Here is a 15,661-nt window from a genome sequence, read left to right as displayed (position 1 = left end):
GGGTGTGAGATGGTTACAAAGGAGATTTATCAGAATGCTTCTGTTCTGGTCATCCATTAGGGATGCGAGATTTTCACGATAAGGTCAGGGTTCAGGAAGGTAGGGTATTCAGTTTGGGAACCAAGGAAGTTGAGGGAGATTAGACAGATGTGAACCAAGATGATGGCGCACTTCAGTAAGAGAAACACTGAGGGTCTATTCTCATTAGCCGGTGGTCTAGAATGAGTGGGAATAGACTGAAGGTTCTGGACGAGAAACACAGGGAGAGAAAGCTTTCAAATGCAATGAGAGGGGCTGATCTGGAACTCACTGCCTGTGAGGGCGTGGAAATGGTGAAGATCGAGGCCTCAAAAGGAAACCAGATGGTTTCAAGGGAAATATACAGGCAGGACACTGGGGAGAGCACAGGCCGTGGAAATTAGACTGACCAGATGGCTGCACAGAGATTGATGACAATGTATCAGAATTTAAAGTCAGGGAAGACACTGCATGCCAGACATCCCCAGAAAACACTGACTAACTCACAAAGAGGGGCGGAATAACATCGATGTAACCAAAGCAGCAGCAATGAAGAAAAAGGTACCCCTCAGAGCAGATGCATTCCGTCCCAAGGTTTGAAAGGAAGTGAGTGAGAAAATTGCATCTTCTCTAGATAGTCAATGGTGTTACCATCAATGAATCCCCCTCTATCAACATTATGGGAGCCATCATTGACCAAAAACTGAACGAGGCTTGCCACATAAAAAATAGTGGCTGCAAGAGCAGGTCGGAGGCTAGGAATCCTGCAGCAAACAACTTACCTCCTAAGTCCCCAAAGCCTGTCCCACCATCGACAAGGCACAAGTCAGGAGGGTGATGGAATACTCCCCACTTGCCCCTGGATGGGGGCAGCTCCAATAACACTCAAGAAGCTCAACACCATCCAGGACAAAGCAGCCGCTTGATTGGCCCCACATCCACAAACATCCACTCCCTCCCCCCACCGACGCTCAGTAGCAGCAGTGTGTACCATCTACAAGATGCGCTGCAGAAACTCACCAAAGATCCTCAGGCAGCACCTTCCAAACCAATGACCACTTCCATCTAGAAGGAAAAGGGCAGCAGATACCTCCCCCCCCACCGCAAGTTTCCCTCCGAGCTCCTCACCATCCTGACTTGGAAATATATCGCCTTTCCTTCAGTGTCACTGGGTCAAAATCCTGGAATTCCCTCCCTCAGGGCATTGTGGGTCAACCCACAGCACACGGACTGCAGCGGTTCAAGAAGGTAGCTCTCACCCCCACCTTCTGAAAGGGAAAAGTCAGAAGGCACATGACACCAGGTTATAGTCCAACAGGTTTACTTGAAATCACAAGTTTTTTAGGTGACAAAGGTGCAGGGCTCCAACTTTCTCCACCCCAGTCCAACAGCAGCACCTCCATATCATTCTCAAGGGGCGACAAGGAACGGACAATAAATGCTAGCCCAGCCAGTGATGCCCACATCCCCTGAAGGATTTCATTTCAAATCTCTTTGAAATGAGAGCTAACACGCCATTTGTCATCTTAACTGCTTGCTGCACCTGCCTGCTAGCTTTTAGTATCGCCTGGACAAGGAGCACCAGACCTCTATGGACGCCTGCACCTCTCAACCCAGTTCAGAAATATTCTGCCTCGGCTTTCTTCGACCAAAGTAAATAACTTCATGCTTATTCACGTGATATTCCATCTGCCATGTTCCAGCCCATTCACCTCTCCAGCCCAAGCCCCCTTCAGGCCTCCTTGAACCCTTCTCGAGACTCCCATTCCAGTCCAATGTGATGTGAGGAGCAGATTTGGAGATGTTACAATTGCCCCTCATGTATTTCTATCCAGAGTGAACCGTTGTGGACTAGGCACTGAGCTTTGTGATGCCTCAGCAGTGTCATCCCAAGAATGGTCTACTTCAGTCCAGAAGATGTTGGAGAAGTAGCAGGCCATTCGGCCCACCGAGTTTGCCCTGACATTGAAAAAGACCATGGCTGTTCGGATAACCACAACTCCACTTTGCTGCCTTTTCCCTCCAGTTTTTAAGATACGTGGGGTAGAATGGGAGAAATAATTTCCATTGCCTTGGGAGTCTAAGATTAAGTAGGCAAGCAGGAGGCTGGAAGAACACAGAAAGCCACGAAGCATCAGGAGGTGGAGAAGTCGACGTTTCAGGTGTAACCCTTAGGGTATAACTGAAGCAGTCCTAAATGGTTAGACCTGAAACGTCAACTTCTCCCCCTCCTGATGCTGCCTGGCCTACTGTGTTCTTCCAGCCTCCTGACGGTCTACCTTGGATTCCAGCATCTGCCAGTTTTTTTTTTGTCTTAGTCTAAGATGAGGGGCAAAGTCAAAACATTGGAGCCTGACTTTTCAGGATTCAAATTAGGAAATACCTTTTCATATCGAGGATAATAACATTTAGAAATTGTCTTCTATTAGATTTTTTTTGTTTACCAGTGGGCAGAGGGATATGAGGCATTTACAGGGGGGCTCTCATTGAATGGATAGCTTACCCATAGAGTTACTTACAACACTGAAGCGGGCCATTCAATCCATTGAGATTATGCTGGCTCTGCAGAGAGCAATCCAGCCAGCCCCACTCCTCTGCCCCATCTCTTTCACATCCATTGGCTCAAGGGCACAAGTCCTCGGTCATCCTTCTGTGAAGACAGATACAAAGTAACCGTTATGGCTTCCCTTGATTTCCATTCAAAATTCTCCTGTTGCGATTGCCCTTATCAACCATTCTCCTTTGAGATCTTCAGGAGAAGCTTTGACAATCCCCTGATGAAGGAGCAGCACTCCAAAAGCTAGCGCTTCCAAATAAACCTGTTGGACTATAACCTGGTGTCGTGTGATTTTTATCGTTGTGTTTCCCATCAGTTTGCATGCCCATTCTTTATTCCCTTTGAACCTGGCAATTTTATTTCTTTCAAGCACCAATTCCATTTCCTTTTGAAATCATTGGTTGTTTCCAGTTCTATCACCCCACACGTGCACAGAATTGCAGGGCATTCCCCTGTTTGAAATGTTAAACTTGTATCTTCTGGTTCTTGTGCAGTTGGTTATTCCTTTTCCATCTCACCTAAGCCTGTTCTGGTCCTGTACCCTTCAATACATTCCTCCCACCCCTAGCTTCCTTTCATCCAAGGAGAACAACTTCAGATTTTTCAACTTGTGTCTGGAACACCCCTTTCTTAAACCATTCTGGTAAATCTTCAGTACTTCCTCCAGGTCAATTATGTCTTTCTGAGCAGTTGGGGTCCAGAGTTTACCATCACTCACCTCATCCACACACAATCTTTCCTATTTATTGGCAACAGTTATTTTAATTCACCAACTCAGGTATGTAATGACACATCTCCATGGCTGAGATAGGACTTGAACCCAGGTCTTCTGGTCCGGAGGTTAAGACACTACCACTGTGCCACAAGTGCTGTCCCCCAGTTTTGTGTGCTGAAAGGCGACTAAAATCCACCATCTGTTTCTCTCACCAAAAATATTAAGAAACCTCAACATCATTTGGTGCTGACCGCCGTCATACTCTGCCAGTTGTGCAAAGTTGAGATGCCGTGCAAGCCTCCAGAGTTTGGAGATGAGATTCCAACTCGGTGCTGCACTGTGCCAATTTGGCCTGGTCAAGGATTCTTTGCCATGGGAGATATGGAGGCAGGTGTTTCATGTATAGGCAATGAATGGGTTGGACTTGGACTGCACTCTCCAATAGGTGGTAGACCACCCCCTACTCTCTTAAAATGCAAGTCACTGTCCCGCCACTCTGTAAAATTGAAGTAAAGCTCTCTCTACACTGTCCCCCCCATCAAACACTCCCAGGACAGAGGCAGCACAGGGTCAGATACAGAGTAAAGCCCCCTCTACACTGTCCTCATCAAACACTCCCAGGACAGAGGCAGCACAGGGTCAGATACAGAGTAAAGCTTCCTCTACACTGTCCCCCCATCAAACACTTCCAGGACAGAAGCAGCACAGGGTCAGATACAGAGTAAAGCTTCCTCTACACTGTCCCCCCATCAAACACTCCCAGGACAGAGGCAGAACAGGGTCAGATACAGAGTAAAGCTCTCTCTACACTGTCCCCCCATCAAACACTCCCAGGACCGGGACAGCACGGGGTTAGATACAGAGTAAAGCTCTCTCTCCACTGCCCCCCATCAAACACTCCCAGGACAGGGGCAGCACGGGGTTAGATACAGAGTAAAGCTTCCTCTACACTGTCCCCCCCATCAAACACTCCCAGGAGAGGGAGAGCATGGGGTTAGATACAGAGTAAAGCTCTCTCTATACTGTCCCCCATCAAACACTCCCAGGACAGGGGCAGCATGGGGTTAGATACAGAGTAAAGCTCTCTCTACACTGTCCCCCCATCAAACACTCCCAGGACAGGGACAGCATGGGGTTAGATACAGAGTAAAGCTCTCTCTATACTGTCCCCCATCAAACACTCCCAGGACAGGGGCAGCATGGGGTTAGATACAGAGTAAAGCTCTCTCTACACTGTCCCCCCATCAAACACTCCCAGGACAGGGACAGCACGGGGTTAGATACAGAGTAAAGCTCTCTCTACACTGTCCCCCATCAAACACTCCCAGGACAGGGGCAGCACGGGGTTAGATACAGAGTAAAGCTCTCTCGACACTGTCCCCCCATCAAACACTCCCAGGACAGGGATAGCACGGGGTTCGATACAGAGTAAAGCTCCTTCTACACTGTCCCCCATCAAACACTCCCAGGACAGGGGCAGCACGGGGTTAGATACAGAGTAAAGCTCTCTCTACACTGTCCCCCATCAAACACTCCCAGGACAGGGGCAGCACGGGGTTAGATACAGAGTAAAGCTCTCTCTACACTGTCCCCCATCAAACACTCCCAGGACAGGGGCAGCACGGTGTTAGATACAGAGTAAAGCTCTCTCTACACTGTCCCCCATCAAACACTCCCAGGACAGGGACAGCACGGGGTTAGATACAGAGTGAAGCTCCCTCTACACTGTCCCCCCATCAAACACTCCCAGGACAGGGACAGCACGGGGTTAGATACAGAGTAAAGCTCTCTCTACACTGTCCCCCATCAAACACTCCCAGGATAGGGACAGCACGGTGTTAGATACAGTGTACCTGTGTACTGGGGATAAGGTGGCTGCACCAAAGGTGGGGATTTTGTTTTCACCAGAGGAGCAGGAGTCCCCACCAGTGTTGCAATGCTGTGTGCCAGAGGAGAGGACAGCTGTAAAACGTGAAGCTGAACTTTGTGTTTTTATTGTAGGCTGATGGGAGCAAGCTGCAAAAGGACCTGAAAGCCTATCTGAATGCTGTGAGAGGTATGGAATGTCCCTTAGCTTTCTGATGATTCTCTTTATTCCTGTGCACTCATTTAATCCTCCCTGTCTTTGAAAATTACTCTTCCCCACCATCTTATGAGCCTTATATTGGCATGTTCTCTTATAGTTCAGGCTAACAGTTGATTGACGGATGCATCCGGGGAAGTCGTGATACTGATCTCTGGGTCACTGTCTATCTGTGTTAGCCCAGCTTCAGGCTCTGCTGTGATGCCCTGCAGAGTCAAATACCTTGCTGAACGGACTCCATAATGTCTGTCTTGGTGTATACACTAAAGCCAGTTCCTTGTGCCTGCCAGGCAGTGGGTAATGCTGTCCCGTCTCGTGTACAGGCCCAAAACACTGAAACATCCTGCCCATTAAAATGGCAGACTCAGTAAATTGCTTGGAAGCAACCAATATTGACAGCAGGGATCTCAATACTTGGCTTTCAGACACATGTGAACTGATAATCTCCATATGTAAACCCAGATTTTGGGTACCCACCTGATATTGGACTGGGACAAGGGGGGAGATAAAAGGGGGAGCTTCACAGCTAAATCCAGTCGTTTCTTCCACTCGGAATCTACACCTGTCTCCCGACAGGAGTCATTGGAGAGGAATGAGACCCGCGTTTCCCCTGCTTCCCTCGTTTTATCTCCATTAAGGTCAATGGTTGTCACAACACTCACCATGGCTCCCAGTACTTAAGGATCTGTACCTAGGTACCTTTGTATCAAAATGGTGCAATGTAGACACTTTTCACTGTACTCAGTGAGACAATGAAGATAATTCTAATTCTCATTCTAATTCTAATTTGAATTTGAACTTGAATTTGATTTCTAATTCAAATTCAAATTCAGTAGCCCGCTCAGGATTGACCCTGGTTCCTTGCCTGTTTCAGTCTCTCAGGGGAGGTTGAACTTGTTAGAAAGCTTCACAAAGACCACCTAGTTGTTGGGCTGCATCAGTGTAAAGAAACTCGACACCATCCAGGACAAAGCAGCCGCTTGATCAGCCCCACATCCACAAACATCCACTCCCTCCTCCCACCGACGCTCAGTAGCAGCAGTGTGTACCATCTACAAGATGCACTGCAGAAACTCACCAAAGATCCTCAGACAGCACCTTCCAAACCTACGACCACTTCCATCTAGAAGGACAAGGGCAGCAGATACATGGGAACACCACCCCCTGCAAGTTCCCCTCCGAGCCCCTCACCATCCTGACTTGGAAATATATCCCCGTTCCTTCAGTGTTGCTGGGTCAAAATCCTGGAATTCCCTCCCTCAGGGCATTGTGGGTCAACCTACAGCACACGGACTGTAGCGGTTCAAGATGGCAGCTCACCCCCCACCTTCTCAAGGGGGGCAACTAGGGATGGGGCAATAAATGCTAGGCCCAGTCTTTGACAAAATAAAAGAATCCTGTTGGGTTTAACCCTGCAGTGAAATGAAAGTGCACACCCAGTAGAGTGCCATTAGCCACCCACGGGCCTGGCCTCCCCACTCCTCAGACTTACTTTTCCTTTCATGGCATTACCTGGTCTGGACAGAACTGAGCAGCCTCTGATTCTCCACTTTTCCCAGCGATGCACGACACGTCGAAGAGACTCTGCCTTACCCTGCAGGAGATATATGAGCCCGACTGGGAAGGCAAGGATGAGCTGCTCCCCATCGTAGAGGTGAGTGAGATCTCCTGTGTTGGCCAACACTCTCTCTTTCAGCCACTGCACGTCATTAGCGGGACCGAACAGTGGGGGGGTAGGCTCCTCCGTTTGGAAACACATCAACGACCAGTGCTGACTCAGAGAGGCAGTTCAGCAAGAATGCCACTTGAATAAGCTTTTAAATCCGTGTTAGGAGGAAGAGTAGCGAGCTTACGGTGGAGCTGTGTCCCACATTTATGAGACCCCAGCTGGCGTACTGTGTGCAATTCTGATCCCCACTCTATAGGAAGAATGTGATTACACTAGAGGGAGGTGCAGAGGAGATTCACCAGGATGTTGCCTGGGATGGAGCATTTCAACGCTGAAGAGAGGCTGGATACACTGGGGTTGTTTTCCTTAAAGCAGAGAAGGCTGAGTGAGGGTCTGATAGAGGTGTAGAAAGTTCTGAAGGGAAGAGACAGGGTGGATAGAGAGAAACCTTTCCCCTTAGCAGAGGGGTCGATAATTAGGGGGCACAGTTTTAAAGTGAGGAGCAGGTGGTTTCGAGGGGGATTTGAGGACACAGTGTTTCACCCAGAGGGTGGTGGGAATCTGGAACTCACTGTCTGAAGGGGCAGTGCAGGCAGAAACCCTCAGCACATTTCAGAACCATTTAGATGAGCACTTGAAATGCCATAGCATACAAACCTACAGGTCACATGCTGGAAAACAGGATTAGAATAGATCGATGACTGGCATGAAAGCAATGGACCGAAGGGCCTTATTTCTGTGTTGTCAGATGCTCTCTGAGTCTGCTCAGTGACTCCGCCCACAAGATGGTGAGAGGACAGAGCACCATTTCCCAAACCTTGAGCTGGTGGGATTGAGCTCTGGCAGCCTGATCTGCTTTGAGATAGTGAGGTCTGACGTTGTGCTCACACGTGCTTTTCCAAGGCCAGAAGAAATGGAGGGGCCGTCTTCTTCTGCTGGTTTACCCTTCCCCCCCCCTCCTCCACCTTGACCTCAGACTTTGTCCATGAGCCAGTCGGTTGCTGCAACACTCAATCTACCCTGTCTCGCCCTCCGCCCACGGCCCTCTGGGTTTTGCCCTTGGATATTGAGGCCAAGGATTCCAGGATGATGTGGGAGGGGTTTGTCAGCTCTACCAGGTTGTCACGGTGACCGAACATGTCAGGAAGCGGAGACGAGAGACGGGGTGCCCTCACTGGTGGTATTCCTGAGCTCCGGGTGGAAACGCAAGGAGGGGATGTCTGTGCTCCCGGTCCGACCTACATGTGACTCCAGACTCAAAGCAACATGGCTGTCTCTGGGCAATTAGGGATGGGCAAAATTGCTGGCCTAGCCTGGATCCTGTGAATGAATAAACTAAAACATAAATTGTTGCTGCTTTTGATGGCTTGACTGTTAAACAAGCAGCAATTTGACCACTCGGAGATGTTCCATCCCTGAGCAGTAACAGCAAGGTTAAAGTTGGGCCCTTAAAGTTGCTTCAGGTCTTTAAATCCTGTCGGCAGAACACTCCCAGTTGAACGTCTGGGATTGAACTATGTGTTGTTCTGAAGGGGCCAACTGTGGTAATTATGATGGAGTCAGAATCATTAAATGCATGGGAGCAGGACAAAGAAACAGCAACATAGAGTCACAGAGATGTACAGCATGGAAACAAACCCTTCAGTCCAACTTGCTGACTAGATATCCTAAACTGATCTAGTTCCATTTGTCAGCACTTGGCCCATATCCCTCTAAACCTTTCTTCATTTAAGCGACTCTTGGATTGACACATAGGTGGTAGTACAATGCAGAGTATGTAGATTAATCTGATCTTAGAGTAGGATAGAAGGCTGGCACAACATCGAGTCCCAAAGGGCCTGTACAGTGCTGTACTGTTCTATGTTCTACATTCTTCATGTACCCATCGAAATGCCTTTTAAATGTTGCAATTGTACCACCCTCCACCACTTCCTCTGGCAGCTTATTCCATACACGTACCACCCTCTGCGTGAAAATGTTGCCCTTTAGGTCCCTTTTAAATCTTTCCCCTCTCACCTCAAACCTAAGCACTCTAGTTTTGGACTCCCCCTACCCTGCAGAAAAGACCTTGTCTATCTACTCTACCCATGCCCCTCATAATTTTGTAAACCTCTATAAGGTCACCCCTCAGCCTCTGACACTCCAGGGAAAACAGCCCCAGCCTGTTCAGCCTCTCCCTGTAGCTCAAACCCTCCAACCCTGGCAACATCCTTGTAAGTGTTTTCTGAACCCTTTCAAGTTTCACAACATCCTTCCGAGAGGAGGGAGACCAGAATTGAGTGCGGTAACCAATGTCCTGTACAGTAGCACAGTGGCTTAGTGATTAGCACTGCTGCCTCACAGCACAGGGACCCAGGTTTGATTCCAGCCTCAGGCAGGTCTGTGTGGAGTTTGCACATTCTGTACGGGTTTCCTCTGGGTGTTCCAGTTTCTTTCTGGAGTCAAAAGATGTGCAAGTTAAGGGGACTGGCTGTGATAAATTGCCCATAGTGTCCAGGGATGTGCAGGCTCAGTGGGTTCACCATGGGAAATGCAGGGTTTTGGGGTGACATTATCATTGAATTGATTGTCCCGTGTACCGAGACACAGTGAAAAGCCTTGTCTTGTGAGCAATACAGGCATATCACAGAGTTAAGGAGCATCGATAAATAAATAATAGGTAAACAGTAGCAAAAACAAAAATACAAGCGAATGCTAAGAGCTTGTGAGTCCATTCAGTATTCGAACAACCGTAGGATAGAAATTGTTTCGAAACCGGCTGGTGTGAGTGTCCAGGCTTCTGTACCTTCTCTCTGATGGTAGAGGTTGTAGAAAAACATTGCCAGGGTGGGATGGATCTTTGAGAATGCTGGCGGCCTTTCCTTGACAGCGGGTCTGGTAGATGGATTCTATAGATGGGAGGTTGGTCTTTGTGATTGTCCGGGCCGAGTTCCCCACTCTCTGTAACCATCTCCGATCTTGAATGGTGCAGTTGCCATACCAGGTAGTGATACATCCAGACAGAATGCTCTCGATGGCGCACCTATAAAAGTTGGTAAGGGTATTTGCCATCATGCCAAATTTCCTCAGCTGACTGGGGAAGAAGAGACGTTGGGCCTTTGTAACCAGTGCATCCACATGAAGAGTCCAGGAAAGCTTGTTGTGGATGACCACTCCCAGGAGCTTGACACTCTCCACTCGTTCCACCTCTGTGCTGTTAATGTGTAGGGGGGGGACATGAATAACATTCTGCTGAAAGTCAATAATGAGTTCCTTGGCTTGGAGGGTTAGTGTGGGCTGAATGGCCTGCTTCCACACTGCAAGGGTTCTATGACTGAACCAACTCCTGTTCTCAATGAATTAACCAATGAGCATCTTTGAGATTCAAGTGCAAAGCACAAACGTACATCAAGAGCAACAAAGCAACACAACAGCATCTGTTGTGCCAACTGTAGCTTTTACGAGAGTTTTGTAATTTCAGAATAATGACCTGTTGTGGGCGGACTATGAAGAGAAACTATCAGATCAGGCCCTGAGGACATTGGAGACCTACCTGAGCCAGTTCCCAGCATTTAAGGTGAGTCACAAGAGAGGACAGAAATATGTTCCCACTTACTTCTTTTGAAAAAGTTGACCAGCCAATAAACGTCGTGTCGTAGGACTGGTATCTCCACCAGTGAAAGCATTGAGAACCAGTGGTCATCATGAACGAAACAAAAGCATTTCAATCCTTATTGAGAGTAACTGACCTTGGGGATTCATAAGACTATGAGATGGAGGAGCAGCAGGAGGCCATTCAGTCCATCGAGTCTGCTCCGCCATTCAATGAGGTCATAGTTGACCTGATACCCCCCAACTAGGAGAAAGTGAGGACTGCAGATGCTGGATGCTGTGTTTTTCCAGCACCACACTTTTCAACTCTGATACCCCCCAACTCCCACTTTCCTGCCTTTTCCCCATCACCCCTCCATTCCCCTTCCTGATTAAACATCTCTCTGTCTCAGCCTTGAATATACTCACTGACCCAGCCCCTACAGCCCTCGGTGGGAAAGAATTCCACAGACTCACTCCCCTCTGAGGGAAGAAATTCCTCCTCATCTCTGTCTTCAATGGGTGACCCCTTATTCTGGGATTGTACCCTCTGGTCCTAGACTCTCTCCCACAAGGGGAAACAACCTCTCCACATCCCCCCCTGTCAAGTCCCCCAGGGAATCTTGGATGTTTCAATAAAGGTCACCTCTCATTCTTCTAAACCCCAATGAGTCCCGGCCCAACCTCCTCAACCTCTCCTCATGGGACAGTCCCACCAAACCCGGGATCAGCCGAGTGGACCTTCTCTGGGCTGCCTCCAATGTCAGTCTGTCTTTCCTCAGATAAAGGGACCCAAACCTGTTCTCAGTATTCCAGCTGTGGTCTGACCGGTGTCTTATATAGATATAGCAAAATCCTCCCTATTTTTATACTCCATTCCCTTTGGAATAAAGAGCAACATTTCCTTGGCCTTCCTAGGTCGGAGAGGAGGGTGGAGCGGATAGGTGGGAAGGATGGTGGACAGGTGGGACAGGTCATGAGGATGGTGCTGAGCTGGAAGGTTGGAACTGGGGTAAGGCGGGGGAAGGGGAGATGAGGGAATTGGTGAATTCCACATTGATGCCCTGGGGTTGAAGGGTCCTGAGGCGGAAGATGAGGTATTCTTCCTCCAGGCGTCGGGTGGTGAGGGAGTGGTGATGGAGGAGGCCCAGGACCTGCATGTCCTCGGCAGAGTGGGAGGGGGAGTTGAAATGTTTAGCCACGGGGCGGTGGGGTTAATTGGTGCGGGTGTCCCAGAGAGGTTATCTGAAGCGCTCTGCGAGAGGGCGCCCAGTCTCCCCAATGCAGAGGAGACCACATCGGGCTATAATTGGCCGATAGTTGTATTTGCCACCTTTGGTTTTTAAGATTACACTGGCAGTTTTTAGTCCTCTGGAACTTTTCCAGAATGTAAGAATTCCTGGCAGATTACAACCAGTGCACTCGCTATCTCTGTAGTTACTGCCTTTAGCATCCTAGGATGTCCCCCATCAGGTCCATGGGAATAATCTGTCTTTAGTTATGCAGTCATAAAGATATACAACATAGAAACAGACCCTTCAGTCCAACTTGTTCATGCCGACTTGATATCCTCACCTAATCGAGTCCCATTTGCCAGTACTTGGCCCATATCTCTCTAGACCCTTCCTGTTCATATATCCAGATGCCTTTTAAATGCTGTAATTGTACCAGCCTCCACCACTTCCTCTGGCAGTTCATTCCATACACGTACCACCCTCTGTGTGAAAAAGTTGCCCCTTAGGTCTCTTTTAAAATCTTTCCCCTCTCACCCTAAACCTATGCCCTCTAGTGTTGGACTCCCCTACCCTGGGAAAAAAAGACCCTTGCTAGTCACCTTATCTATGCTCCTCATAATTTCATAAACCTCTTCAACCTCCTACACTCCAGTATCCCAACCTTACCAGTCTATTTTTAAATCTCAAGCCCTCCACTCCCTAAACATCCAGGTAAAACTTCTCTCAACCTTCTCCAGTTTAATTAATCCTTCAGAAAACTCCAAAGAGTCCACCCCCACCACCTCCCGTACTGGTCTCTGACTGAAGAAACCCCTCATTCTCTCATTCCAAAATGGCCGCCCCCTTATCCTGAGATTGTGTGTCCCCTGGTTCTCGATCCCTCAGCCAAGCGGAAACTTGCTTCTTGCTTCTCCCCTGTCGACCCCCAGCCAGACATTTGCAAGCTTTGATGAGATCACCTCTCGTACTGCCAAATGCTGGAGGGTACAGGTCCAGTCTCCTCCATCTGTCCGTGTGTAGTAATCCCACTGTCCCAGGAATCACCGATGAAGCACTGCTGCATACCCTCCATGTCCTTCCTTCAGCCAGGACTGCCCACAATATGGCAGCTGGGTGAGATCTTGTACCATCACAGTAACACATTTTTGCTCAAATCCGCTTGAAATAAAGGCCGATCTATTGTCTTCCTTCCTACTTACTTGCTCCCCTTGCCTGCTCGATTTCAGTGTTTTGAAAACAAAGAGATCCAGGTCCCTTTGAAAACAAGTACTGTCCTATCTCTCCGTATTTAAGAAACACTCCGCACCTTTGTTGCTCTCTCCAAAGTGGAGCTTATCCTCATTATTTTGCATTCACCATGTTGCTCCCAGCCTGAGGGGAGGCATGATGGCTCAGTGGTTAGCAATGCTGCCTCACAGTGCTAGGGAACCAACCTCGGATGACTGTGTGGAGTTGGCACGTTCTCCCCGTGTCTGCGTTGGTTTCCTCCGGGTGCTCCGGTTTTTCCCACAAACCAAAGATGTGCAGGTCAGGTGAATTGGCCATGCTAAATTGTCCCATAGTGCTCAGGGGTGTGTAGGTTAGCTGCGTTAGTCAGGGGTAAATGTAGAGTAATAGTGTAGGGGACAGGGTCTGGGTGGGCTACTCTTTGGAGGTAAAAACAATGACTGCAGATGCTGGAAACCAGATTTTGGATTTGTGGTGCTGGAAGAGAACAGCAGTTCAGGCAGCATCCGAGGAGCAGCAAAATTGATGTTTCGGGCAAAAGCCCTTCATCAGGAATAAAGGCAGAGAGCCTGAAGCGTGGAGAGATAAACTAGAGGAGGGTGGGGGTGGGGAGAAAGTAGCATAGAGTACAATGGGTGAGTGGGGGAGGAGATGAAGGTGATAGGTCAAGGAGGAGGGTGGAGTGGATAGGTGGAAAAGAAGATAGGCAGGTCGGACGAGTCATGGGGACAGTGCTGAGCTGGAAGTTTGGAACTAGGGTGAGGTGAGGGAAGGGGAAATGAGGAAACTGCTGAAGTCAGTTGGGCCAAATTACCTGTTTCCCCACTGTAGGGATTCCATGATTCGCCTCAAATTTTGTTTGCTCCTTAAGCAGCTTGAGGATGTTTATCCTGTGAAGGACGATATACAAATGTAGTTGTAATGCAATAATTCCTTGAGAAACAAACATAACTGCCAGGGTTAATGCACAAGAGCCAACTGCGGTTATGTCCCAGGAAGGTTAGTGTGGAGGCCGAGTGAATATTGAACCTGAGCTTGTTCTCGATCCATCAGAAGCGCATTGCGAAAAGAGGGCGTAAACTGGTGGACTATGACAGCTGCCGACATCACCTTGAATCTCTGCATAGTGCCAAGAAGAAAGATGAAGCGAAGATCACAAAGGTAACTCGGCGACAGTTAAATCTCAGTGGTCAGCTTTGGCCCTTATGTCCTGTCAGATCCTGTCACCCTATCGCCGGGACTTGTGGTTGATGAGATTTCTAGACAACGGCGAACACAATGAATGGCCTGATGGGAGGGTTGTTGGAAAGTGGGGACCACTGTCCATGTCCCTTACCCTACTCTCATCAGGACAGAAGCGCAAGAATGCCAAATACCAAAGGGAACAACAATATATACCTCATGGGAAAAGGGCGCTGATTGGTTTTCAAGTGGACTGCTATTAGTCAAAGCATTGCTGTGGAAAATACACCACGGAGCAGTTAACTGTCAATTTTTTGTTTGAATTCAAACCAGTCAAGTTGACTGAATTTAAATCTACAAGCTGCACTACAGCAACTCATTATAGCTCTGACAACAATGCCTTCCCAATCCTTTATGATTACCATGCAGAAGGACAAGGGCAGCAGATACATGGGAACACCACCCCCTGCAAGTTCCCCTCCGAGCCCCTCACCATCCTGAGTTGGAAATATATTGCCGTTCCTTCAGTGTCGCTGGGTCAAAATCCTGGAATTCCCTCCCTCAGGGCATTGTGGGTCAACCCACAGCACACGGACTTGCAGCGGTTCAAGATGGCAGCTCACCCCCACCTTCTCAAAGGGGCACAAGCAATAAATGCTGGGCCCTATCCAGTGAATAAATTGAGAAGACAGGTTGACAGTTAACTGTTCCCTGGTGTGTTTTCCATGGCAACCCCTCGACCAATCCGAGTCTCCTTGCCAACCAATCAGCAACCTATTGGCATGCAGTATCAAAAGTTGTTCTGAGATTGGGTGATTCTTGCGATTCTGTCCTGATGCGAGTAGGACAGAAAGCATTTTTTCAGCACTGCTCAAAATCTGCACAACCAAGAGGATTATAAATCAAACAGAAAATATTTGGGACACTCAAATGCAGGTCAGGCAAACTCTGTGGAGAACTCAACAGAGACAGCATTTCAGGGTAAAGCAAGTACTGGAAGATGCTGTGGATGGAGTTTGTTGAGTAATAGATGCGTCTGGGGTGGACAAATGCCGTTACATTCTAGGCTGCTTATCTTTCAGGCAGAAGAGGAGTTTGTCAACGCCCAGAATGAGTTTGAAGAGCTGAATGCTCAACTTCGTGAGGAGCTCCCTGAGCTGTGGAACAGGTATGGTCTGCTTTTGGGATCAGGGAGCGTTTAGCTCACAAAGAACATCATGAACAGATCACCCTCAGGCAGTGCATGCAGGGGCTGGTTACAGTGACGTGACCCTGAACTACCCCATCAATCCATTTGCAGAGTTGGAACTCTGAATGGTTGAGGATGGGAAGACACGTAGGGGAAACAAGGCTGTTGAAACGTTGACGTCTGCTCCACGAATGCAATGTTTAACTCCAGCTTTGG

The 15,661-nt window shown here is 48.5% G+C and overlaps 1 protein-coding gene across 2 annotated transcripts in view; it reads left to right on the top strand.

Annotated features, from left to right (window-relative positions):
* LOC140471182 (myc box-dependent-interacting protein 1-like) overlaps nucleotides 1-15,661 on the top strand; it is an 80,594-nt gene that overhangs the window by 42,952 nt on the left and 21,981 nt on the right. For both annotated transcript variants that reach the window (XM_072567071.1, XM_072567070.1), the window contains 5 exons: nucleotides 5,292-5,346; nucleotides 6,933-7,027; nucleotides 10,503-10,598; nucleotides 14,128-14,235; nucleotides 15,339-15,424. In XM_072567071.1, the coding sequence (XP_072423172.1) occupies nucleotides 5,292-5,346; nucleotides 6,933-7,027; nucleotides 10,503-10,598; nucleotides 14,128-14,235; nucleotides 15,339-15,424 (440 nt within the window). The remainder of the gene's footprint in view (nucleotides 1-5,291; nucleotides 5,347-6,932; nucleotides 7,028-10,502; nucleotides 10,599-14,127; nucleotides 14,236-15,338; nucleotides 15,425-15,661) is intronic.

Source organism: Chiloscyllium punctatum, chromosome X (genome assembly GCF_047496795.1).
Source record: "Chiloscyllium punctatum isolate Juve2018m chromosome X, sChiPun1.3, whole genome shotgun sequence".
In the NCBI taxonomy this organism is placed as follows: Eukaryota; Metazoa; Chordata; class Chondrichthyes; order Orectolobiformes; family Hemiscylliidae; genus Chiloscyllium; species Chiloscyllium punctatum.
The sequence above is the reverse complement of the archived record's forward strand: the minus strand, read 5'-3'. Positions and strand labels throughout refer to the sequence as shown.